Source organism: Fundulus heteroclitus, chromosome 3 (assembly GCF_011125445.2).
Source record: "Fundulus heteroclitus isolate FHET01 chromosome 3, MU-UCD_Fhet_4.1, whole genome shotgun sequence".
Classification (NCBI taxonomy): domain Eukaryota; kingdom Metazoa; phylum Chordata; class Actinopteri; order Cyprinodontiformes; family Fundulidae; genus Fundulus; species Fundulus heteroclitus.
In genome coordinates, this window is record NC_046363.1 from 46,148,023 (window position 1) to 46,174,476 (window position 26,454).

Consider the following 26,454-nt stretch of genomic DNA (forward strand, 5'->3'; position numbering starts at 1 on the left):
AACTTACACGGGTCGTTCCTGAAGTCAACAACAGACCCATTGAGAGATTTGCCGCTCAGAAAGACAGACGGGGAAAATTATTTCACAAATGATAACCTTCCCCCTGTTTACTAATTATTTTTCTGCATTAGTCTTTGTCTATTTTTGTGCAGTTTTGGCTGTTTTCATCAGTCTAAATATGTTGTTTGTTGTCTTTGTTAAATATATCTGTAGGTATAATTACACTGTTCTTTTAAAAGCTAAATACTAATTTAATTTCACACTTTCTGTCTCTCATTTTATTTTTACCAGCCACCGCTGACATCAAATTGTCTTGAGTTTCAAATGATTTTAAAATAAGGTGAAATTTGGTTAATCTAAAACTGATCTTAAACGGCAGAAGAACGAACAATAAATCAGCCAAGAGCCAGGGAGCATTTATATTATTGGCATTCATTTATTTTTTATTTATGCAACAGTGGAGACTGTATTAAAAATGTGGATTCATTCAAAATCTTCTTGTGAAACATAATTTCTGAATGTTTCAATCCTGGAAGCCAAACCACAGAACTCCTAGTTGATTTATAGCGGACGAGCGAGCACTTGGTTGATCCAGGGCAAGTATTCACAAACATCCATCATATAAGCTTGTGCCTGACATGCGTGTGTGCCATTTCCCATAGCAGAAATCACACCATAAATCATGTTGTTGCGCACCACTCCTCCACCAGAGTCACCCTGAGGGAAACAAACATCATCTTCAGATTTCATGTTAACATGTTTGGTTTTGTGATGAAACAGAGAAAGCTGCCATCCTCTGATGCTGGTGAAGACATTAACTTACGAAACATATGTCCGTGCCTGGAGCTTGGACAGTGAAGACGTGTCCGTGTGTAGGGTGATTAACATTAATGGCATCAACATTCATGTTGACACACTGAAGATGGGCAGGCCTGGCCATTCTGACTGCAGGAAGTAAAACAATCATTAAATGATTTTCACAAACCTTCCTGTCTGAAGGTGATGACACAGAAACGACTAAGCCAAAGATGATCTGCTGAGAAGAAGAACATTTTTCTTACTTCGCTCATAATTAGGGCCTCTTCCTGTTGCTGCATTTCCTGCAAGCTGGACTGTGTCACCTCTGAAACAGGGAGAGTAAAACATCCATAATAAAATAACTACATCCAGAGCCTGAGTTTATCTCTCTGCTTCTGAAACACAAACGATTCAGAGTTTCATCTACAGTCTGAACAGTTTCCTGATTTATCAGAGACTGACTTACATTCTGAGACGATTCCCACAGTTAGGAAGTTGGACAGGGGGGATAGTTGTTGGTGTCTGGAGCCTCACCATCACGATGTCATGGTTGGGACCAAAGATTTCAATCCGATCCAGAACAGAGTGTTGATTATTATTAAGGTTTTGATTGTTATTGGGTGGATGTTCTCCCAATCCTGCAGTAAGGCCCCTGTTGAAAAGATTTGGTTAGAGAAAATCAAAACAGAACCATGGTTACTGCTGGTAATGTTCTCACCATGGCTTTGCGCAGTGAGCTGCTGTCAGGATCCACCGATTGCTGATCAGAGATCCTCCACAGCTAAAGTCATCAAATGAATAGATCACCACATGATAATGACGCTCGTTATCAAGACAGTCATGGCCTCCAATGATTCTCTTCTGCAGAGACACTGAGTCTGAGTTCACTGCAACACCTGAAGAGGAAAGCACGCTGTTTTTAGAAGATCCACATGTCAGAAATAAGGCAGCAACATCTTAGCTTTAGGCAAAAAAACATCCAGAAAATGTCTTAAAATTAAACCACTAGTCAGCATAACTTTAGTGACGTTTCTACTCCATAACCCAGAAACAATCAAACATTTCTGTCTCAAACATCAGAGAACAGAAACCTCCCTGAGACGTGCAGGTCTCAGCTAAAGGATCAGTGTCCCCTGAAGTGTCCACAGGATGTCCTGACTCACCAAGCCCCAGCAGGAGGAGGAGAAGCTTCAGCAGAGCCATTGCTGTGGTCCAGATCCCCGTGAATGTCTGCAGTCCTGCAGAACCTTTAAACTCTGCTCACACCTTCCTGTTGGACCTGAAGCCACCAATCACAGCATGGAAGCTTATCAGCACCTCCACAGCGCGCTGCCATAGGCGGACAGGCAAGGCTGATTTTACTAAGTCATTTTAATAAAACTCAGACAGTTTCTTTTGATGAACTGACAAAAAGATGCAACTAAAAAGATGAAAAGACATAAAGTTTATTAATTAATTAATTATTAAACTATAATAGTCTTTAAAGCAGATAAACTGCTCTAAATTGTATACAACTAAAACACATACAGTCCACCTCTCACGTAAAAGTTTGTCTTGTTAAAGCAGAATTTAGACATTTAAAAAAATTATAGTATATTATAGTTAAATGTGAAGCCTTTAAATAAAAGATACAAATAAAAGTCATCTAAAATTTAAAGGAGAACACAAAGTACTCATCACTTACCAGCCATATTTTAATACGGTGACTTTTCCCCCAAAGCTGAACTGGAAGTAAATTTGGCAAAATGAAGCAGTTTTTGTAGAAAGAGCGACCCATGCTGTTGTTCATAGGATGTTAGCTTTCATATCGAGAATGATATACAGCTCCTTTTTCTAAAGACATCAGGCTGTTATTCAAATATTATGGGTTTGTTTATTATTGAGCAGGAAAAAAATAAGACATGAAATGGAAAAAAAAAATCTTTACAATTGCAATTTAAAAGTTTATTTGGTCAATTTTAACTTGACATGAACTCACCTCTACTGTAAATTTATAGAGACCAATTAACCTGACCGTCATTCTGTTGGACTGTAGGTAGAAGCCAGAGTACCCTGAGAGAACCCGCCTATGCACACGGAGAACAAGCAAACTGTGCAGATTTGAACCCAGGACCTTGCTGCTGCTGCTGCAAGGCCTGATAACCAGTTTCTGTTTGTCTGCTTGATGCTTTGATCCAAAGCGCCTCAGCAACGCGGCGCTAACGCTGCAGTTAGCATCAAAGCTAACAATGAGCTGCTTAGAGGCAGACCACCAGTCAGGGTCTGTCAGGGGGGGGCAGGCTGAGCCAGAGAGGGACGTACGGACCAGGAGCTCAGGGAGGAGAGGCTCTGTGAACAGCTGGGCCTTCAAGAGTCTCAAGAAGATGGACAGAGAAGCTCGTTCTTCACCTCCATTTTCTGACATGTACCTGAGTAACGTTTGATCAGCTCATCTAATTCAGGCAGGAACTAGGGTTGCAGGTCTGGAGGGAATTCATGTTTAAAAATCCACAAACAGCTCATAGCAGAGTAAAACTCAGACAAAGGAAACTTTTGGAAAGTGGAACAACTTGTAACTTAGAGATCTCCAGTTAAATATTGAGCTTCACACACTGACTACACAGAGAGAGGACTTCTGGTAGTTATTTCTGATGAAGTCATGGTTCTGCTGAGCAGTTTGGGTCAAAAGCTTTGAATGGATGTTTGGAGCACATGGTCCACCATGAGGATGAGATCATCATAACTTCTTTGGGTTTATCAGTCTATCCAGCCTGGAGAGACGCTTCTAAGCTCACTTCATGTTTTCTGCACCATGTCCTGCAGGCTGAAGGACCCTCCTCTTCCTCCCTGGAGGGTCAGCATGAGTCTCCCTGATAAACGGCTCCGTCTAATCCCTGATGAGCTGCTGGGTGTCTGTGTGCACGGCTCTTTGTCCTGCGTGTCTCTCTGGTGTCCTGTGATGAACTGGAGACCCGTCCAGCCTCTCGTCCAACGGTCACAGTCCTGCAGGGAGGCAACGGGTAGAGATGATGGATCAGCTAACAGCTTAGAGACACGTCAGCTACATTCACCTGAAACTAATTCATCGTTGTCCCTCTTTATGAACATTTCATTTCCATGAGGTTTCCTTGGAGTAAGCGTCCATTTTTATTTCAGTGATAGCTTTGTCTCAGGTTGACATAAAATATTGGCTTCAACTGTTTGCTTATCAAACTGAGTCGGTTCACTCCTAAAACGCTGATGCTCTGCTGGGTTACATTTGCATTCAGAATAACTGCAGACACGTCGTAGGCTCCTGTGCTGAATTCTTCAATATTACATCTGTTTAAACGTCTGCTGCCTAACTTGTACACTGAATGTGGAGTAAATGGGTAAAAGAAATTAAACTATAGACTATAGCTTGTAACATAGAATATAACTAAATAAAAGTCACCTTTATTGTCCCTCTGAGGGGAACTTCAGGCTCATCAGCAGCAAAGTGAAAGGTTAGTTGAAGCATTCAGATTCCCAGAAAGGTAAAATAATTAAAAAGTAAAAATAAGACACTGTACTGTAAGGGCAATTTTACTGCACAAGAAAAATTATACATTGCAGTTGTTAAAAAAACATAATAATAAAGAAATGTTGAAAACATGGATTTATATTTATGAATTAAACACAACAACAGATTATAAGAATGAAGAAACTGCAAAGCCAGCAAATACTGATGAGCTGCTGGTGTCTGTGTGCACGGCTCTTTGTCCTGCGTGTCTCTCTGTTGTCCTTTTTCCTAATTCATCGTTGTCTCTCTATATGAAAATTTCATTTCCATGAGGTTCCCTTGGAGTAAGCGTCCGTTTTTATTTCAGTGATAGCTTTGTCTCAGGTTGACATAAAATATTGGCTTCAACTGTTTGCTTATCAAACTGAGTCGGTTCACTCCTAAAACGCTGATGCTCTGCTGGGTTACATTTGCATTCAGAATAACTGCAGACATGTCGTAGGCTCCTGTGCTGAATTCTTCAATATTACATCTGTTTAAACGTCTGCTGCCTAACTTGTACACTGAATATGGAGTAAATAGGTAAAACCAATGAAACTATAGACAATAGCTTGTAACATAGAATATAACTTAATAAAAGTCACCTTTATTGTCCCTCTGAGGGGAACTTCAGGCTCATCAGCAGCAAAGTGAAAGGTTAGTTGAAGCATTCAGATTGCCAGAAAGGTAAAATAATTAAAAAGTAAAAATAAGACACTGTACTGTAAGGGCAAATTTACTGCACAAGAAAAAAACATACATTGCAGTTATTAAAAAAACATACTCTGATTAAAGAAATGTGCAAACATGGATTTATATTTATGAATTAAACACAACAACAGATTATAAGATTGAAGAAACTGCAAAGCCAGCAAGGAGGTAAACAACATATTGGGTTTTCCACCCTGGACAAGTCTCCAGCCCTCTTAGACAGCAACAGAGAGACATGAACTCAGCTCTAAGGTAAATTTATAGAGACCAATTAACCTGACCGTCATTCTGTTGGACTGTAGGTAGAAGCCAGAGTACCCTGAGAGAACCCGCCTATGCACAAGGAGAACAAGCAAACTGTGCAGATTTGAACCCAGGACCTTGCTGCTGCTGCTGCTGCTGCAAGGCCTGATAACCAGTTTCTGTTTGTCTGCTTGATGCTTTGATCCAAAGCGCCTCAGCAAGGCGGCGCTAACGCTGCAGTTAGCATCAAAGCTAACAATGAGCTGCTTAGAGGCAGACCACCAGTCAGGGTCTGTCAGGGGGGGCAGGCTGAGCCAGAGAGGGACGTACGGGCCAGGAGCTCAGGGAGGAGAGGCTCTGTGAACAGCTGGGCCTTCAAGAGTCTCAAAAGATGGACAGAGAAGCTCGTTCTTCACCTCCATTTTCTGACATGTACCTGAGTAACGTTTGATCAGCTCATCTAATTCAGGCAGGAACTAGGGTTGCAGGTCTGGAGGGAATTCATGTTTAAAAATCCACAAACAGTTCATAGCAGAGTAAAACTCAGACAAAGGAAACTTTTGGAAAGTGGAACAACTTGTAACTTAGATATCTCCAGTTAAATATTGAGCTTCACACACTGACTACACAGAGAAAGGACTTCTGGTAGTTATTTCTGATGAAGTCATGGTTCTGCTGAGCAGTTTGGGTCCAAAGCTTTGAATGGATGTTTGGAGCACATGGTCCACCATGAGGATGAGATCATCATAACTTCTTTGGGTTTATCAGTCTATCCAGCCTGGAGAGACGCTTCTAAGCTCACTTCATGTTTTCTGCACCATGTCCTGCAGGCTGAAGGACCCTCCTCTTCCTCCCTGGAGGGTCAGCATGAGTCTCCCTGATAAACGGCTCCGTCCAATCCCTGCTGAGCTGCTGGGTGTCTGTGTGCACGGTTCTTTGTCCTGCGTGTCTCTCTGTGTCCTGTGATGAACTGGAGACCCGTCACGCCTCTCGTCCAACGGTCACAGTCCTGCAGGGAGGCAACGGGTAGAGATGATGGATCAGCTAACAGCTTAGAGACACGTCAGCTACATTCACCTGAAACTAATTCATCGTTGTCTCTCTATATGAAAATTTCATGTCCATGAGGTTTCCTTGGAATAAGCGTCCGTTTTTATTTCAGTGATAGCTTTGTCTCAGGTTGACATAAAATATGGGCTTCAACTGTTTGCTTATCAAACTGAGTCGGTTCACTCCTAAAACGCTGATGCTCTGCTGGGTTACATTTGCATTCAGAATAACTGCAGACACGTCGTAGGCTCCTGTGCTGAATTCTTCAATATTACATCTGTTTAAACATCTTTTAACAGGTACAGGAAAATTTGACCACATTTCCCCTGTTTTAGCTTCCTTACATTGGTTGCCAGTGCATTTTAGGATTGATTTTAAAATCCTCTTATTTGTTTTTAAAGCTCCTAATGGCCTTGCCCCTCCCCATCTGTCTGAGCTGTTACAGTCTTACACCCCCTCCTGTTCCCTCAGGTCAGCTGATCAGTTGCTTTTGAGGGTCCCAAAGACAAAATGCAAGCTCAGAGGGGATCATGCTTTTTCTGTGGCAGCTCCTAAGCTATGGAACGATCTGCCTTTGAGCAAAAGACAGGCCTCTTCACTTGCTATTTTTAAGTCTCTTCTTAAGACTCATCTTTTTTCCTTGGCTTTTGGCACAATCTGAGAGATTTCACTTAGTTTTATTGTGTCTATTTCTAATATGTATTTTATATTCGATTCTTTCTATTTTATAATTGCATTGTATTTTATGATTGTGTACAGCACTTTGGTCCTATCAGTGTATAAAGTGCTTCATAAATAAAGTTGGTAAGGTATGGTACGTCTGCTGCCTAACTTGTACACTGAATATGGAGTAAATGGGTAAAACCAATGAAACTATAGACAATAGCTTGTAACATAGAATATAACTTAATAAAAGTCACCTTTATTGTCCCTCTGAGGGGAACTTCAGGCTCATCAGCAGCAAAGTGAAAGGTTAGTTGAAGCATTCAGATTTCCAGAAAGGTAAAATAATTAAAAAGTAAAAATAAGAGACTGTACTGTAAAGGCAAATTTACTGCACAAGAAAAATTATACATTGCAGTTGTTAAAAAAACATAATAATAAAGAAATGTTGAAAACATGGTTTTATATTTATGAATTAAACACAACAACAGATTATAAGAATGAAGAAACTGCAAAGCCAGCAAATACTGATGAGCTGCTGGTGTCTGTGTGCACGGCTCTTTGTCCTGCGTGTCTCTCTGTTGTCCTTTTTCCTAATTCATCGTTGTCTCTCTATATGAAAATTTCATTTCCATGAGGTTCCCTTGGAGTAAGCGTCCGTTTTTATTTCAGTGATAGCTTTGTCTCAGGTTGACATAAAATATTGGCTTCAACTGTTTGCTTATCAAACTGAGTCGGTTCACTCCTAAAACGCTGATGCTCTGCTGGGTTACATTTGCATTCAGAATAACTGCAGACACGTCGTAGGCTCCTGTGCTGAATTCTTCAATATTACATCTGTTTAAACGTCTGCTGCCTAACTTGTACACTGAATGTGGAGTAAATGGGTAAAACCAATGAAACTATAGACAATAGCTTGTAACATAGAATATAACTTAATAAAAGTCACCTTTATTGTCCCTCTGAGGGGAACTTCAGGCTCATCAGCAGCAAAGTGAAAGGTTAGTTGAAGCATTCAGATTGCCAGAAAGGTAAAATAATTAAAAAGTAAAAATAAGAGACTGTACTGTAAGGGCAAATTTACTGCACAAGAAAAAAACATACATTGCAGTTATTAAAAAAACATACTCTGATTAAAGAAATGTGCAAACATGGATTTATATTTGTGAATTAAACACAACAACAGATTATAAGATTGAAGAAACTGCAAAGCCAGCAAGGAGGTAAACAACATATTGGGTTTTCCACCCTGGACAAGTCTCCAGCCCTCTTAGACAGCAACAGAGACATGAACTCAGCTCTAAGGTAAATTTATAGAGACCAATTAACCTGACCGTCATTCTGTTGGACTGTAGGTAGAAGCCAGAGTACCCTGAGAGAACCCGCCTATGCACAAGGAGAACAAGCAAACTGTGCAGATTTGAACCCCTAACCTTGCTGCTGCTGCTGCTGCAAGGCCTGATAACCAGTTTCTGTTTGTCTGCTTCTTTGATCCAAAGCGCCTCAGCAAGGCGGCGCTAACGCTGCAGTTAGCATCAAAGCTAACAATGAGCTGCTTAGAGGCAGACCACCAGTCAGGGTCTGTCAGGGGGGGCAGGCTGAGCCAGAGAGGGACGTACGGACCAGGAGCTCAGGGAGGAGAGGCTCTGTGAACAGCTGGGCCTTCAAGAGTCTCAAGAAGATGGACAGAGAAGCTCGTTCTTCACCTCCATTTTCTGACATGTACCTGAGTAACGTTTGATCAGCTCATCTAATTCAGGCAGGAACTAGGGTTGCAGGTCTGGAGGGAATTCATGTTTAAAAATCCACAAACAGTTCATAGCAGAGTAAAACTCAGACAAAGGAAACTTTTGGAAAGTGGAACAACTTGTAACTTAGAGATCTCCAGTTAAATATTGAGCTTCACACGCTGACTACACAGAGAGAGGACTTCTGGTAGTTATTTCTGATGAAGTCATGGTTCTGCTGAGCAGTTTGGGTCAAAAGCTTTGAATGGATGTTTGGAGCACATGGTCCACCATGAGGATGAGATCATCATAACTTCTTTGGGTTTATCAGTCTATCCAGCCTGGAGAGACGCTTCTAAGCTCACTTCATGTTTTCTGCACCATGTCCTGCAGGCTGAAGGACCCTCCTCTTCCTCCCTGGAGGAGAAACAACATTGAAACTGTGCAGTTGTAATTTACATATTTTATGAGTAGTGGGAATAATCCATCAATCCATCCATCCATCCATCCATCCATCCATCCATCCATCCATCCTCTCCCTCCTCGGGTCGCGGGGGTAGCAGCTTCAGTAGGGAGGCCCAGACGTCCCTCTCCCCAGGATCCCTCAGGGGACACGGTCGAATGCCTTCTCCAGATCCACAAAGCACATGTAGACTGGTTGGGCAAACTCCCATGCCCCCTCCAGAATCCTGCTGAGGGTGTAGAGCTGGTCCAGTGTTCCACGGCCAGGACGAAAACCACACTGCTCTTCCTGAATCCCAGATTCGACTATCTGACGGACCCTCCTTTCCAGAACCCCTGAATAGACCTTACCAGGGAGGCTTAAGAGTGTGATTCCTCTGTAGTTGGAACACACCCTCCGGCCCCCCTTTTTAAATAGGGGGACCACCACCCCAGCCTGCCAATCCAGGGGAACTGCCCCCGATGTCCACTCAATGCTGCAGAGCCGCGTTAACCAACACAGCCCCACAACATCCAGAGCCTTAAGGTACTCAGGGCGAATCTCATCCACCCCCGGGGCCTTGCCACCGAGGAGCTTTTTAACAACCTCGGCAACCTCAGCACCAGAGATGGGAGAACCCGACCCAGAGTCCTCAGGCTCTGCTTCCTCAATGGAAGACGTGTTGGTGGGATTAAGGAGGTCTTCGAAGTATTCCGCCCACCGACGCACGACGTCCCGAGTCGAGGTCAGCAGCACACCACCCCCACTGTAAACAGTGTTGGTACTGCACTGCTTCCCCCTCCTGAGACGCCGGATGGTGGACCAGAATCACTTCGAAGCCGTACGGAAGTCTTTCTCCATGGCCTCTCCGAACTCTTCCCACGCCCGAGTTTTTGCCTCAGCGACCAGCCGAGCCGCTTTGACTGCTGGTACACATCAGCTGCTTCCGGAGTCCCACAGGCCAAAAAAGCCTGTGTATTGGTCAATGTCAATTATGAAAGCCCCAAATGGGGTTAAGACTTCAGCTGATCGACTTAAAAACGTGTCTGTGTGAAAGAAAAATGTTAGATTGAGCTATACTCTGTGAAAGAATATATAGAAATATAGATTTCTAACTCACATTGATACTCTAAATTGCCAAAAGTATTTGCTCACCTGCCATGACTCGCAGATGAACTTCAAGGATTTTCCATTCTTAATCCGGCACCTGGTCCTGGTCCACTGCTGACACCTGAAGTTCATGCGGACAGTTTTCTCCACTCCACCACATTTTGTGCTAAGATATAAAAAAATAATTTATTGTCGTACAATGGAGAAATTTGGATGTGACAGAGTTACACACAATAAGTAGTAATGAAAATAAGCCAGCCTATTCTGAAATTAGTTCTAAAGAAACGGCAAGAATAAATACCAGAGTGAATATTGCACAATTATTGATAATATGGCGTACTCAGGTAAAACAAATGTTTAAGTTTAGCAGTAAAAAAACAAAATTCCATCTTATTTACAGATCTTGAGATAATATAATCCTGGAAGAGGCTAAAATCCTATTCTGACAGGATTAGTCTGATCTAGGGACCACAGGTGATTGGTAATAATTGTGACTGTCTGCTGTTTATTTCATGTAAATCGGCCTTATCAGTATTTATTAATGTAAAATTCCCCCACAAATGACCGACTATATATTTGTGCTGAACTCTGAGGTCTGTGATGAGACTAATCCAACGCCAATAGGAACCTCTGTGATTTGCAGCACTCAGCACTCCAGTGAATTACTCCACAGTTTTCTCATAACTACCAACTGCAGCTTTAACTGCTGCCTCCTGGTGGTCAGACTGGTCACTGCAGTCCTCTGAAAGACCAACCTGTCTGTGTGTCTGGTCTCTGGTGGCCTAAGGCTGCAGCTTTGATACGGGGGTTGTGGGTTTGAATCCCAGCTGCATCAGGACGGGCATTCAGTGTAAAAGACTGTGTTCAGGTGGCAAACACTGGCTGCTGCCGCCCTGAATGAGGCAGCAGGACTCCTCACAGGCTAAACACAGACCACCTTTTTCACACGTTATCCGTCATTTTCTGCAGCGCTCCATCTTCTCTCTTCCTGCAGAACAGCAGGTCCATCTTTAAAGTGCTTTGAATGAAAGACAGAGCTAATGAGAAGAGGCGATGTGTGGTGAAACCTTCAGAAGAACCCCTTCCTGTGGGTGTGGTGATGGCGGCCGCTGCTGCGGTGCAGCTGAGGCTTCCTTGGCGGATCGCTCGCCGGCGTTTGGCTCCTGAAACCTCAGAGCAGCCATGTTGATGTGAAACCCCGGAGAGTTTTAGGACAGCTTCCTGTTCCAGAATCAGTTCAGCTCATCTGGAAGCTGCTGGCCAGGACCTGGTGCAGGTTTCAGCTTCGCTTCCTGCTGCTGCTCGTGTGAGAGGGGCTGTGAATGACACGCTGGTGTGATTTACCGGACTTTATCTCCAGGATGTGGTGGCAAGTGTGAAGCAACAGGCATCATCTCTCCATTCTGGCAGCTTAGACCGTTAAAGACCCTCACAACAGCTAAAACTAAAATCCTCCCTGTTTCAAACTGCTGCTTTTCTGCTTCTTCCTTTCAGCTTCAGTTTGAGGTGTTTTAAAGCCAGTTTAAGGCCTTCTGAGATGTTTCCTGCTGAAGCTCAGAGCTGCAGCTTGTGGTCACGTTACCTTCAGCTCAGAGTGTTTTTCACACCTTCAGAGCCTCTGCATTAACTTACTGGAAACAGTGACACAGCTTCAGCTGCTTTAACTAACAGGAAACGTGACCAAATGTCAACGTTCCCCCTAATGCAGGCGGAGAACCATGAGAAGGTCTCAACCTGAGCTCTGCAGCACAAACGCCACGTTTGGTCTTCAGATAGAGAGACGGCAGCGAGTCTGATGTTTTCATCCCTCCATCCATCATTAGTTGGCGCGGCCCATTTCTGCAGCACCGAGGCAGCACTTTAAATTATTCATCAGAACTTTCAGTGTTTTCTCTTCGGCTCAGACATTCAAACATTGTGAAGAGCAGATCCAGAGTAGAAGATCAGCGCTGAGCTGCAGAACGCTCCCAGAGGAGCGCAGGGTTCTGACCCGGCTCCTGTGAGACGCAGTCTGAAGGATTCCCAGAAGCTGATCAATAGCCTCCTGTAAACCGACTCCACACAAACGGGCCGGCACCAGGCTGGCAAACCCATCAATAGAAACACGATGGTGACATGTTACCAATTAGCACGGCTCTGTTCATCACTAACAGGCAAACAAAGTGAAGCTGCTGCTTGTTGCAGCAGAAAGAAGATTCCATAACGTCAGTGCAATAAACGGTTCTCTTTGGTTCTGGTACTTTCTGCAAGAAAAACTCTGACATGGAGCTTTAATTTATCCATTCAGTTTTATTTCTATAGCTCCAATTAACATCACATCATCAAGTCTCTTTCCAAAGTCAGCTTCCATCAGATCCTCCAGGTTGGTGAGAAAGTTTCCTCTCTAAGGAAACCCAGCAGGTTGCATCAAGTCTCTCCAAGCAGCATTCACTCCTCCTGAAAGAGCGTAGAGCCACAGTGGACAGTCGTCTGCATTGTTGATGGCTTTGCAGCAATCCCTCATACTGAGCATGCATGAAGCGACAGTGGAGAGGAAAACTCCCCTTTAACAGGGAGGAGAACCTCCAGCAGAACCAGAACCAGGCTCAGTGTGAACGCTCATCTGCCTCCACCCACTGGGGCTTAGAGAAGACAGAGCAGAGACACAGAAAGCTCAGAAGCTCACATTGACCCAGGAGTACTTTCTATGGTAGAGAAGACAGAGCAGAGACACAGAAAGCTCAGAAGCTCACATTGACCCAGGAGTACTTTCTATGGTAGAGAAGACAGAGCAGAGACACAGAAAGCTCAGAAGCTCACATTGACCCAGGAGTACTTTCTATGTTAGAGAAGACAGAGCAGAGACACAGAAAGCTCAGAAGCTCACATTGACCCAGGAGTACTTTCTATGGTAGAGAAGACAGAGCAGAGACACAGAAAGCTCAGAAGCTCACATTGACCCAGGAGTACTTTCTATGTTAGATGGTAATAGAGGATGATCTGCCTCCCCTGATGATGTCACAGCTAACAGAATGCCAGACCAGGTGTACCTTCTATGAAGAGAAAAATGACAGAGAACAAAAAGTTAAAAGCTGAAATAACAACAAACAATGCAGATTGGAGAGCAGTAGGAGAACTCAGTAGAGTGAACATGAACATGAAAAGGGAGATCATTTTTTCTCGTCAGCATGTATAAACACAGTGTTTTAGAAAAGAAGAAGACCTGTTTGGACTGATGGGATCATTCTGGTACTGATCCGGTTCCTCTGACTGGTAAATGTTCATCAGAGAGACCGCCTGAGTCTGTGGAGCCTGGTTTCAGTAAACAGCGCCACCTGCAGGTGAAAGCCTGAACAGGTCGTGTCCAGAGTGTGTGGGGTCTGCAGAGATGCTAGCTGACCTTTGACCTGTTTAGGTCCTGGATGGAGGGAAGGTCAGAACTGATGGTCCTCTCTGCAGACCCGATTCTAGAAGTCCACCAGTGGACCAGCTGATCCACTTCCTGTCTGACCCACTTCCTGTCTGATCCACTTCCTGTCTGATCCTCCTCAAGTCAGCAAATATTAAAGGAAAAACTACTTTAACAAGTTTAACCTTCATGTAAAACTGAAGCTGCTCTGATTGGTCAACGGTTGGATAAGGCTCCGCCCACTGCTCTGTAGCAGTTCTGTTGAAATGTTTACGAGGCATCTGATTGGATAGGAAGTTAGTACACGCCCACACACATAGGGTTTATTATCTGGTCGTTTTTATTAATACTTTTTTGTTTTTGCTCAGCTAGAATTGGGGATCAAATACTAACAATAAACAATAAAGGATCAAATATCTGGTTAAATGCAGGAAACAGGCCTTAAAGAGAGAACTGGTGGATGGATCCATGCAGCCGGTTCTGTTCTTCACGTGTTGTTTTCATGGTGTGACCTCTGAGTGAAGGACAGAATGCCCTGAAGCATGAAGCTCTTCATGGTTTCTGTTAGAAAACGATGAAGCTGCAGAGAAAGGCGGAGAGAAAGCTCCGCCTGCAGCTGCTGGTCTGAGGACGTTCCTCTGTTTGCTCTGAGATGAAGCTTCACATGATGATGATGATGATGTTGATGCTGCAGTGTTTCCTGAAGGAGACCACACCCACCTCCCTACCCACACTGAGACCCTGAACGCTGCTCACACAGGATGTTCCTGTCAAAATAAAAGCCCCGAATCAACGTTTCATTCCTCAGAGCAGCAAAATTAAAAACACTGCATGAAAGATAAATATATCCTTAAAACTGTTTGGTTTATGCTTCATGATTATAGCTTTTTTTAGGGGTTAGACCAGTGGTGCCGTCAGTCTGCCCCACGGCTGCTTTATCACCGCCTGATCTGACCCTGATGGGTCCATGCTGGATGGAGCTGCAGTTCTTCACCCTGATACCTCCTGGTACTTTCATCCTCCTTCATCCTCCTAGTACCGTCATTCTCCACCCTGATAGAAGTACAGAGTAATTTTACGGCCCAACGACCAGAACTGTGCGTAAAAACAGGAAAGGCCTGGAGAACCGCTGATCCAGACCTCTTCAGAACATCGGTTTAAAGCAGGCGTGTCCAAAACTGCTGATTTTGTGCGGGCCACCTGCACTTGTGTCTGGTGCAGATGGAAACTTTATGTTTTTGATTAGAGCAAAATTATTACAGACAAGTTAAACTCTTACATGTGAATGTTGGGTCCAACACAAAACATTTGTCTTTTAATGACCACACATGCTCTTTCATTTCACAGTAAATAAAACTATCGCTCAGTTTGTTGCATTGAAATCTGACCGGAATTTGTTTATTAAATTTGGCTAAATACAGATAGTGTAATTTGTTTAATTAAAGTGATTATATTAATTACAGCAATCGTTTGGTTGTTTTTAATCAAATCATTGTCCAGCCCTCTCGTGCAGAAAACGTGTTTTACCTTTTATTCTGAAGGTCCTCCCGGAAGTGGCCGTGCGCGGCGGCGTCAGCTTTGCAGCGCGGCTGCGGAGCAGAAGGTCTGACTCGGTCGACGGCGCTGCTGCCCATGCGGGGGAACCGGAGCAGAAGCGCAGATTTCCGCCGTAGTCCAGCATGTCCCACACCGTCATCACCACCAGCAGCACCGGCAGGTCCTCCGGGGACAGCGTCCTCAACCTGGGCTACAGCCGCACCATCCCGGGGCTCCTGAAGATCGGCCAGCTGGTGAGACCCGGAGACCCGCCGCTCCGCCGCTCCGCCGCGGCTCCGGAGGCCGGGCGGGGCGCCTCCGGCCGCGGCTTCATCATTACTGCGGTTTATTAGTTTATGACCAGTTGCCTTTGGTTTAACTTTTTATTTTTTATTTCAGGCCAAACTTTATGGGTTTACTGTCCGAACATGGGCAGACATTTTAGAAACAGGGACCGGGGTTAATGCCCCCCCCCCTCCCTCTAAAATAAAAAATAAATAAATAAATAATGGTCTTAGAATTCATCATTTATCTGTTTAGGATTATTTTATATTGTTGTTATTATTCATACTCGTTTTGGTCATTTCTTCATCAACCTTCCCAGACAAAAAAAACTTCAGACATAAACGGGGGATTGCCCCTCAGGGTCAGAGGTCAGAGGTCAGTCAGTGTCACCAGACAGATCAGCCATGCTGCCGCTGAGCCGCTCTGCTGTGGTGAAGATGGAGGGAAAGTGGCGTTCCTGCATTACTAACGTGGATTATTGCTCATAAAATCATGTTGGCCCTGGGGTCCAGCATGTCCAGATGTTAGTGAGTCCCAAACTCTTCTTGGTGCCCCCCCCCCCCTGTGATTTAAAAGAAAGTTTTCATGCCCCCCCCCCTCCAACTAAGTAAACATATAACAATAAAATAAACTGCAATCATCTTTAAATAACAAAACTACCACTTTTAAACTTTCACGTTTAACTGAATTTTACTGTGATTGAGTTCAACAGTGCCATCAACGTTTATTATTTAAATAACCTCTCAAAATTGATTATTTTTTCGGATAATTCTCAGGTGGATTAATTAGGAAGTTGGTATAATGTCTGAAATGTTCCGCCTGGTTCTGAGCTGCTCTGCTCTGGTCGTTAATAGCTGCCGGCTGTGGCTGCTCTCTGTCTGTAAGGCCATTCCAGGTTTATTCCAGGTTTATTCCAGTTTAAACCAGGTTTATTCCAGGTTTAAACCAGGTTTAAACCAGGTTTATTCCAGGTTTAAACCAGGTTTATTCCAGTTTAAACCAGGTTTATTCCAGGTTTATTCAAGGTTTATTCAATGTTTATTCCATGTTTAAACCAGGTTTATTCCAGGCTTATTGCAGGTTTATTCCAGGTTTAATCCAGGTTTATTCCAGGTTTAAACCAGGTTTATTCCAGGCTTATTCCAGGTTTATTCAAGCTTTATTCCATGTTTAAGCCAGGTTTATATTCCAGGTTTAAACCAGGTTTATTCCAGGCTTATTCCAGGTTTATTCAAGCTTTATTCCATGTTTAAACCAGGTTTATTCCAGGTTTATTGCAGGTTTATTTTCAGCCGTTTTGTTTCTTCCAGCAGATGTTCTGTTTTCATGTCTGCGGCAGTTTTTAATCTGCTTCTTATTTCCGTCTTTATTAATTCCTGTTTCCGGTCCATTTACTGTCCTTGTTGCTTCGGGACGTATTCTGTCAGGAACCGACCTTCTGGTACCGTCGGATTATAAGGCGCATTACACATTCTTCCCAAACGTGTAATATCACCCCGCCCCCCGGTAGGGTGACCACATTCCCCCCATTTGTGGGGACAGTCCCCGTTTTGGATGACCTGTCCCTGGAAATGTCCCTGATTCAGTATGATGGAGTAAAACGGTTTAGTATTTACCCGGTCCTGCTGCTGTCTGGACGTAAGCAGAGCTTTGGCGAACGCACCTTCCCCGCCCCCCGTCGGCGTTGCACTTCAGACTAAACAAACTAACCCCTGGTAGAGATTCTAGCTTAAAGAAATCAGAGACGTCCCCAGTTTTCATCAAAGGAATGAAATGTGTTCACCTTATGGAGGAAATACTCTGGCTGTGTAATGTAAGCGGCTTACAGCGTGTTTTTAAAAGCGTAAAGTTACACCAGACGCTACAAAGTACACAGCTGCGTGATTCTGCAGAGAGAAGAACTTCATAGGTAATTAAAGGAAGACAAATTATCAGTAATACTGTATATCCTATGTTTTCATCTCCTAAAAGTTCGTGTCTTGACCACATTTGATTAGAAATCACATATTTTAGCTTGTTAGCTCGTTAGCTTGTCACAACTACATCATTATGGCGCTTTATTTTAGACGACTCTTATTTTGGGAAACTTCTGGAAGTGAACTTTAACACAGGATGTTGTTTTCCTGTTTATTTCCTGCCAAACAGGAGCGTATTCCCGTCTGAAATTAGAACTTCAATCTAATTTAGATGTATCGTAGCGTAATGCGTCTGGTGCACATTTATTGAATGATTAAAATGAGAAGCTAAGCTAAGCGTAGGACGCTGCTTTGCTGCTTTGCTTTTTAACGCATCCGGTCTGTTTCCTCCTTAGCATCGCTCTCTCCTGAGAGGAAGAGCAATCCGTCTCTATCAGGAGGCAGGGTAGCTGCCCTGTTTCTAACATAAGGCCTAAATAAACCTTTATATTTAATTAACTTACTAGGTTTATTGTTGCTAGCGCGTACTCCAGGCTGCCTTACATGAATGCACTTCTAGTTTAGACATTACATTCAGGCAGTCTGTAGACAGCTCAGGGGTCCTCAGGTAGTGACACAGTGTACCGTAATGCTCCTAATATCTATTGATCAGAGCAGCTTCGTTGGTAACCAGAGTCATATTTCCAGATTTTAACAGATTTCTGAGAACATTGTTCCACATAAAATCAGTCAGTAAGCACAACAATGATCATAGATAAGGAGCACCATCAGTCTTTGAGAAGATTTAAGGGTTTTAGGTGCGCCTTATAGAATAATCCGGTGCCTTTGTGTGTTTCTTTAAGCTGAAGCTCTGAGCAGCGATTGGCTCGTCTGACCCAGGTGTTTCTGCTGCTGACAGCCAGGTGTGTGTCTCCTTGCAGCTCTCCCTGCTCATCGCCTTCCTCTGCATCCGCCTCACCCACGGCTGGCCCAGCTGGGCGGCGTTCCAGTTCTTCGAGGTGGTGGTGCTGTGGTTCCTGGTGGCCTTCCTCGTCTTCTTCCTCATGCACCTGTTCAGGCTGCAGACCAAGATGCCCTGCATCAACTGGCCGCTGACGGTGAGAAGGTTTCCCCTCTGCGCCGACGTCTGAGAAGCTAAGCTAAGCGTAGGACGCGCGTACGCGTCTGGACCACTGAGCTATATTAACCACTGGAGTGCTAATCACCGTCTGTTTGAACGAGTCGCTTTGAAGCCACCAGCCGCCATATTGGTACTCCCTATTTTCCTCCAGTAACTAGGGAATATGTGCGCTACAGCATCGAATAACGAGGATTTTCTCATGTTTAGGGCGGGCTTAAAACTTTTAAAATCTGAAATGCCATATACTTTTATCTTATGTTCTAAAACTATCACGTAATGAGAAAGTCATGTGCTGAAATATTTTGCATTTTATTCATTTAAATATATGTATTTAACATTTTAAATATATAAATAACAATATACAAAACATATATTTACATATGTGTATACATATATATACATATATACATAAACACATACTTATATAGACACATATATATATTTAATATGAATAACATGTAAAATATTTCAGCACCTAATTTCCTAGTAGTTGATAGTGTTAGTACATCCACTGACTGTAGAATTACCTGTGAAACGTTTTCACTCAGCCAGAAAACTGCTTGTTGTTGCAACCAAATCCTGTGGGATTCTGGGAGAGTAGGGAGTAGCAAGATGGCGGCCAGTGACTTCAGGTTTTCGGCAAAATCAGCACTCCAGTGTATTATATAGCTCAGTGGTCTGGACCCTCACAGTTTAGCAACAGGAAGTCGTCCGACACACTCGTCCAGCAGCGGCACGCAAGCTCAGATATTAGATGAAACTGAGACGTCGGCTTTCATCGTCTCTGCTCAGAGTTCATGTCTAAAGTTTACGGAGGAACAACGGTTCTGTTCTGGTACCATTTTATCCTAAACCACGGGTCACCAACGCGGGGCCTGTTCTTAAAAAGCTGCATCTAAATCTTTATTTGACTCCAGTACTCTGCTTGTTTATTCACATTTGGATTTATATAGATTTAAAAATGACAAAATCTATAACAAAGCATGTAGCTCTGAGTTTCCAAAAGGTCTAAACCATATTTAAATAGTTTAAATCTGTAATTTCTTTATCTCCTTAAAACGCTTTGATAACTTTAGAAAGGAGGAAGATCCATGCGGGGCATGAAGTCCATCTGAGGGGAACTCCTCTCCTCTCATGGACTCGGTTCCTGCTGACCTCCAGCCGCTCGTTAGTCTGATTAAATGTTTAAAAAGGAATAAAATCGCCTGCCAGCGCCTGGAGGGCCTCATGTGAGCGTGATTAGTGCCTCACACCGTCACATTCCTCACAGCTGGGCTTTTATTTCCCAGTCTGGACAAATGTCCCAGATGTGGTCCCAGGTACCAGGACTACATCTCACCTTTAGATGTGAGCCTTAATAACTTAACAGACTAATGTCTGTCCAATAGAAAAGAGCAAAGACGCTGTAAATACATATTTATCTAAGGCGAAGCAGAAGGTGCCAGAAGGTTGAAAGGTGCGTTTTGTAGAGAGTTAGAGTTAAAGGTGTCGTATCAAACACCTGAGGGTAAAACTGTGTTTCTGTGTTTCAGGAGTTCTTTCATTACTCTGTGGGGTCCGTCCTGATCTTCATCGCCTCCATCGCTGCTGCTGTGAAATGTGGAGGAGCTTCGTCTCTGGTGGTGGCGTCGGTGCGTAACCTCCCTGTTAGATTCATCAGGCAGATTATCTGCAGCAGAGCCTCCGCTGATACGTGGAGGACGGCTCAGAGAAGCTCAGAGACGCTTTAAAGGCGTCGGTCCACAGCGACTGATGATGTTTCTGAGTTTTCCTCCTGGTGTGTGGTTCTGGAACTGGAGGCAGAGTGAGACCTCTCTCTGAACCACACCAGCTTTGCGCTGCAGGCAGGAACTTCCTGGTTCTGTCCGTCCGTCCCGCTTCTTCCTGTTCCCTCCCTGAGATCCATGCAGAACTTCTTCTAACCCAAAGTTCTGACTGAAGGACTTTTCTGTTTTCTGTCTGCAGAGAGAAACTTTGTCACCACCTGTTGTTTCTCTGCAGGTGTTTGGCTTCATAGCGACGTTCCTGATGGTGGTTAATCTGTGGACGTCCTACAGCGTGGCCTGTAGCCCCCCCGTCGGTAGGTCCTCTCCTGCTTCTGCCTTTTGGGTTTTTATTTTCACATTTAATGTTAGGACAGTCCACCTGTGATGTGGGAGAAAGCAGCAGGTTCTGCAGCTTGCTGCTCTGGAGCCTCCAGGTGAGCGTTAACATGATGCCAGGGTGGGAAGGGTCATAAGGTCCAGACCATCTGAGTCCATCCTCCTGTGAGAGGAGAACATCTCTGCAGCTTCAGCCCAAGGTCAGAGCAGGAAGCTCAGAGAAATGATCCAAACACAGTAGCTGATCCACAGCTGAAACAGAAAAGAACCAAGGCGCTGCAGGGGTCCAGTCAAAGTCCAGACCTCAGGCTGATTGATGAAAACCCATCAGAACCTTGAGCAGAGACCTCCATGAACTGAGCCGGGTCAGTGGTTGGTTCTGTCCGTCTGACTCCTCGCCTCCACCGTCTGGTCCAGAAGGAGCAGAAACAGGAACCCTCTGAGCTCGTTAACCAGGAAACAGTTCAACCAATCAATCATCTGAGGCCAGAACCCCGAGAGCTTTAGTCCCCCCCCCCCTTCTGATTTACCCATCATGCTTTTCTCCCCCTGCAGGTGAATCCATGTAGAGTGACCCGTCCTGAAGAAAGCAGATGGCTGCATCCTGGTCAGTTTTCTGCCCCATGGAGCTGATTGGATTATAAAGTGTGAGGTAGAAGAGAATCTGGACCAGAACCAAACTGCCCGAGGCGAGAGTGCCTCAGACTGTCCCGCTAAACCCTGAGCGAACAAGGCTTTTCTTATTTCTGACACTTAAAGGTGCTCTGTGTCACATTTCCTGTTTCAGTGCCATGCTAGGAAATGTTTTCCCATCATGCCTTTCTCTCCTGTCATCGTCGGACATCTTAAATCGGCAGGTCCTCCTGTTTGCGCCATAAACCCAGAAAAAAAACCCGTCATTTTTAATCAAGTCGCCTCAGAATCAGTCGTCACATCTTTGCTGTTTTTTATCCAACACTCAGTGTTTATTATGGGATGTCGGAGGTTCTTCAGGCTCACTGAACACGTTTGGACCGACGCTTTCCTCAGCTGTTAACAGTGAACAGCTTTTCTTAACGTGCAGCAGGGCGTTAGCTCACATGGCTATGCTAACCGGGCTCCCGTGGTTCTGGTGGCAGTCCCAGTCGGCTGCAGCACGTCCGCCATCTTTGGAGGGGCAAAGTCGGCCAGGTCCGCAGTCAGGCGACCAGGGACCGGATCGGGTCCGGCATCTTTTCATCAGAGCGGCAGACAGAACAATCACTGTGTTAAAAAACCTGCATCAGAAACATTATTGGACCGTGAATGTCAGAACATCTGGGTCCAGACAGTTTCCTGTGGTCCGGAAACTGTGAGACAGAAACACCTGCATTAGGATAGACGTTTAAATCCAGAAGGTTCTGAATATTTCACCGGATCAGAACCATTCTGGGGAAAAAAGGCATTGATGGTGGAAAAAATGGGAAAGTGATCAAAATAACACCTGGGTCGGGTAAAGTCCAGTCACCTGTGGCCCGTTTAATCTAATACATGGTTCTGATGGCTGAACCACCATTTAACAGGAGAGGGTTTATCACTATAGTCGTTATATTATGGGTTCTAAGAGGAAAACTGGAGAACAGAATAGAACAGGGTTCTGGGTTTTTTAGCTTCCAAGGGGCCCAGCAGACGGGTCGGATCTGCTTGCTGGGCCCAGTCAGGGTTCTGGAGAGAGACCTACAGCCACATAAAGGTGCGTGCCCTGTCATCGGTGTTGACCCTCCCAATATGGCGGCGTGGTGAAGCTGCTGACCAGGCAGTGTGCAGCCTGCAGCTCAGACATGTAGTCCTATGAAGCATCACCAAGCCTCCTGGTAAAATCATTACTTCAAACCATAAAGTACTAATTAGATAACAATGCTACCAAGAGGGACCCAGAGAAAAGTGTTAATATCTGTGATAAATTTTTATATCTTAATAATAATTAATCAATCTGTGCTTACAGGCTATTTCCGTTTATTTTCTGCTCGGTGCATTTATTGGTAACGTTTTCTTTCCATCCTGCTGAAAAAGGGTCATTTCTACACAGGAATCATCCTGGGTGCTTTTAACTAAAAGAGTCTGAATTTACCTTAAAATGTTTACTTGACAGAACCGTAAACTAGAACCAAAGAAAGCAGAACTGAAATCGAATGGATCGAATCGGGTTTCAGTAAATCCCTGATGTGGAAAAACTGCACAGGTTCATAATTTACAAGCACAGATACTGAAATGTGTTTTACAGCAAGGATGGAAGCTTGGATTTTCAAAACCTGAAATATTCAAAAGTTGACAAATAAAAATAAGTTTGCATGGATAAAAGAAATGAAGGCATGGTTTAAAACATGCACCACTAATGAGACAGAATAAAGCACACAGATGAAGCACTGTTACCTCCACAGGGACTTACAGAACGTGCACCGATGTCTTCTGAAAAATATGCACCTCACTTTCAGAGTAAAAAGGTTACAAATGTAATAAAAAAATAAACTAGCATGTTTTTCTTATATTGGCTGAATGAAATAAAAACCCAAAGTGCTGCACCTAAAGCAAAAAGACGAGTGTTTAAAGATGCTTCGGCTGTCGGAGCACAAACTGCACCTCTAAATACCTCTGATCATGCCGTGGTATTTTCTCTGCATGTTTTACTCATGTGTCTTTTAAACCAGTGAACGCAGCGTTTTATTACTCCGTGGACAAAGATTTCCACACAGAGAACACAATTCAACACTAATGCATGAATAAAATCCACTGTTTCCTGCTACGCTAAAAAACGCATATGAAATCTGAATCGGTTAAATTATAAATGCAAAAAACTGTAAAATAAATATGTTTTTAATTTTTACTTTATATGTCAAATTAATAAATAGAACCACAGAGATCTGGAGTGAGTTTTCTACCGAATTTAACGTAAAAAAAAATAAAAAATCTGTTATAAATTTAATGTCTGATCCTAATGAGACTAAATTTCTTTCAAAGCAACGAGACTCTTCTAGAATGGAAGCTAATTGGATATTGTAAGATAGTTCATTTTTTGAAGCTCTTTTAGGATTAAAAACACAATTAAACAACTTTAAACATATCTATTTATATATCAATGTTAATTGTGTTTGTTTGGAAAATTATGCTTTCCTTATTTTTAGAAATGCCCTCTGGTTGAAGCCTTATTTGATGACGTCTTAGCAAAAGCTAGGCTAGCAAAAAAGCTAACAGTAGCGTAGCAACAGGTTTCTAAGAATGGGAGCTAATTAGCCGGTGTTTGCTTGTTCAGTTCTTTAAGTCCTTTAAATATTTAAAACGGGGAACATAACACTTTGAACTTGTTGTATTTTTTAATCAATAGTAGTAATCGGTGTTGTAAAACCTGTGCCAAAAACCGTTGTCTTTCATAAGCTTTTGTTTTAGGTTTTAGCTTAAGCTAAGTTAGTGGATGCTAACGTGTTGGGCTAATGCTAGCATAGGAAGCACCTGTTATGGTTTACATCATCATTATATTGGATAAAATCTCAATCTTTTCCAGTCTAGAGTCAGTTCACTCAGAGATTGAAAGATAATTTAGTAGTTTTTAAAACTGTTTAGTGAAAAATGCGTCAAAAAGGATGGATCTGATGGTATTTTATCAAGGCTAAGAGAGCGGCAGGCTTTTAGTTCTTTTCTGGATGCAAAAGTTGCGTAGTTTGATTCTCGAGCATGGACAGACCTCAGTGGAGTTTAAATTTAGATTGCTACAGCCTTTCTGCTTCATAATTCCTGCTCTTTAACCTCGGTTGCTTGCAGAGTTTAGTCTCTGCCCCCTGATGTCGTACCGCTGCAGCTGGTAAAACTAAACATTTCATAACCCACTCCTGCAGAGCTTCAGGAAACGTTCACACTAGCCAGTGAAGTAGCGTTGATAAGAAAGCCAACATTTAGTCGGTGAGCATCGTCCCAACATCAGAACCAAACGCTTCTGCTCTAAAAGCTGAATTCACGTTTCCTCTGAAGTGGCACAGAGCACTGAATGAAAGATTCACATCCAGATCTGTTCAAACTGTACGTCTTACTATGTAAATGTTTGGTTTACTGAAGAAATGTTTAACCTGCAGACTTGTCTGTATTCTGGTGCGGGTTGTAAAGCTCTGACTCGGTGTGCTGGTAGACCCTGAACGTTACAGAACCGGCCCTGAATGGGGTCTTTGTGAGCTGAAATGTTCCCGTCACACTGCTTCTCAGATAATCCTTCATATGCAGAGGAAATGAAATAATGGGTTGGGTCCTGCAAAGACAGCAGCGTCATTCATGGCGTGCAGCTAAAACACGCTGGACGCCTGGAACCAGCCGCTGAGTCGAGCTTCCCGGCCCTCTGCTGTCTTCATCAGCTTCCACATCCTGATTGTCACACTCAGCTGTTTCCTGTCTGTTCACACGCTGGAGCCTTGCTGCTCATTTCTATTTTATTCTGAGTTTGGAACAGCTTTATTTCTGTTTACGATGCACTGCACAGATCAAATTTTTCATCTTGCTTGAATCACTGGAGAAAAATGTATCAGCTGAATGTTTAAGATTTTCTATTTCAATAGTTGAAACTTTTAGTATTACCTTCGGTTCTGGTTGATTTTAGACGTTCCTGTTGATCCAGTCCGGGTCTGGTTTTCACTCTTGATAGTTCTGGATGTTTTGCGTGGACCCAGAAGAAATCCTTCAGTTTCCTAGAGTCTGGGCCTTGCTGGCTCCATGGCCCGTTTCCCAGCTCTGGAGGTTCTGCAGCTGACCCTGTTTACAGCCGTGCTCTCATCCTTCTCCTCTCCACACAAACGCTGATCCGATTGATTCTGGTTCCAGGCCAAACACGACTGTTTACATCATTTATTTAGCCGTGTGTGTTTCCCAGGCGTCCGTGCAGAACGTGAGCCGACCTGAGGCTGTCGGTCCGCTGGGGTTGATTCTGCAGAACCATAAACGGGTTTCCTCTCCCTATTACAAGTTTTCTGTCCATCTGGATTCTGGAGCGGTTCTGCTAAATCATCCCTGATGTGGACCTGAACATCCTGGTCGTTCACATTGTTCAGCTCGTTCTCCAAAGTGCCTTATTGTTCTGTTTGTGTAAAGAGTGGCCGCGTGGTTCCAAGGAGAACAGAACCTGAAGAACCCGGAAGAACCAGAAGTGTGAGGTGCTGCTGGGAGGAAGCGATGAAGTGACTTTTATTCGGTTTTAGAAGATGTCCGCAGTGTTACGTCACCAGATCACATGACTTTTGTTTTTATATGTTTTTTAATCTACATCCTGTAATTTATTGCATCTTTTAAATTAAAGTCTCATTGCACCGTTTGGACTCGTTCTTGAATGGAAGGGAGCCACTGCTGGAGGAAAGCCCATCCAGAACCGTTTCACACCAGAGACCAGAACCCAGTTCAGTCTGATCTGGACGTAATCTGGTCCAGACCAGAGCTACCAGAACCGGTTCTGTAGGAACAGCTGCAGTCTGACCAGCGCTGGTTCTGTTTCTACAGAACCGTCCAGCTCCATCGGGTGCTGCTCCACTTATGGAGCCTCCTCAGATGTTCTGCTGGACCATGAGAACCTAAATGGTTCTGAGTAAACCCAGACTGCTCTGACTTCTACAAACCTTCCAGCATTTCTAGAAACTTCTGAGTGAAATGAATGATTTAGTTTAAGCTTAAATCACCACATAAACTGGTTTAATGCTGAGCCATGCTTGTTCCTCTGGCCTTAAACTGGCTTCTCTTTCAGAGATCAGCGGGTTGGGATGAAGCCGTGAGTCTGGCATGTTTCCTCACCTGTGAATATTTTCCTCCCTCACCTGGGTTAGCAAACATCTGCTAACCAGCTTTATTTAACTACCACTGTTTGGGTGTTTGGTCATGTA

The 26,454-nt window shown here is 43.8% G+C and overlaps 2 protein-coding genes across 2 annotated transcripts; one reads left to right on the forward strand and one right to left on the reverse strand.

The window, feature by feature from the left end:
• Positions 1 to 422: 422 nt before the first annotated feature.
• LOC105921002 (snake venom serine protease KN13) lies at positions 423 to 2,127 on the reverse strand. The gene is made up of 6 exons (XM_036128553.1): positions 1,962 to 2,127; positions 1,517 to 1,694; positions 1,265 to 1,459; positions 1,062 to 1,123; positions 824 to 945; positions 423 to 717 (listed from the first exon to the last, which is right to left on the reverse strand). Exons 1-6 carry the CDS (start codon positions 1,999 to 2,001, stop codon positions 562 to 564), a joined length of 753 nt encoding a protein of 250 aa, XP_035984446.1. The 5' UTR covers positions 2,002 to 2,127; the 3' UTR covers positions 423 to 561.
• Positions 2,128 to 15,216: 13,089 nt separating this feature from the next.
• On the forward strand, positions 15,217 to 25,895 carry cmtm7 (CKLF-like MARVEL transmembrane domain containing 7). The gene is made up of 5 exons (XM_012860585.3): positions 15,217 to 15,421; positions 18,289 to 18,465; positions 20,021 to 20,119; positions 20,490 to 20,568; positions 21,146 to 25,895. The coding sequence occupies exons 1-5, from the start codon at positions 15,311 to 15,313 to the stop codon at positions 21,157 to 21,159; spliced, it is 480 nt and encodes a 159-aa protein (XP_012716039.1). The 5' UTR covers positions 15,217 to 15,310; the 3' UTR covers positions 21,160 to 25,895.
• The last annotated feature ends 559 nt before the right edge of the window (positions 25,896 to 26,454 follow it).

What these genes read in the sequence shown, in the direction of transcription:
- LOC105921002 (XM_036128553.1), bottom strand. Translation starts at nt 2,001, where the DNA reads ATGGCTCTGCTGAAGCTTCTCCTCCTCCTGCTGGGGCTTG. An exon ending in TGTGGGAATCGTCTCAGAAT is followed by an intron (nt 1,124 to 1,264) that starts GTAAGTCAGTCT and finishes TCCCTGTTTCAG; the next exon opens with AGGTGACACAGTCCAGCTTG. An exon ending in AGGCCCTAATTATGAGCGAA is followed by an intron (nt 946 to 1,061) that starts GTAAGAAAAATG and finishes TACTTCCTGCAG; the next exon opens with TCAGAATGGCCAGGCCTGCC.
- cmtm7 (XM_012860585.3), top strand. Translation starts at nt 15,311, where the DNA reads ATGTCCCACACCGTCATCACCACCAGCAGCACCGGCAGGTCCTCCGGG. An exon ending in GCATCAACTGGCCGCTGACG is followed by an intron (nt 18,466 to 20,020) that starts GTGAGAAGGTTT and finishes TCTGTGTTTCAG; the next exon opens with GAGTTCTTTCATTACTCTGT. An exon ending in CGTCTCTGGTGGTGGCGTCG is followed by an intron (nt 20,120 to 20,489) that starts GTGCGTAACCTC and finishes GTTTCTCTGCAG; the next exon opens with GTGTTTGGCTTCATAGCGAC.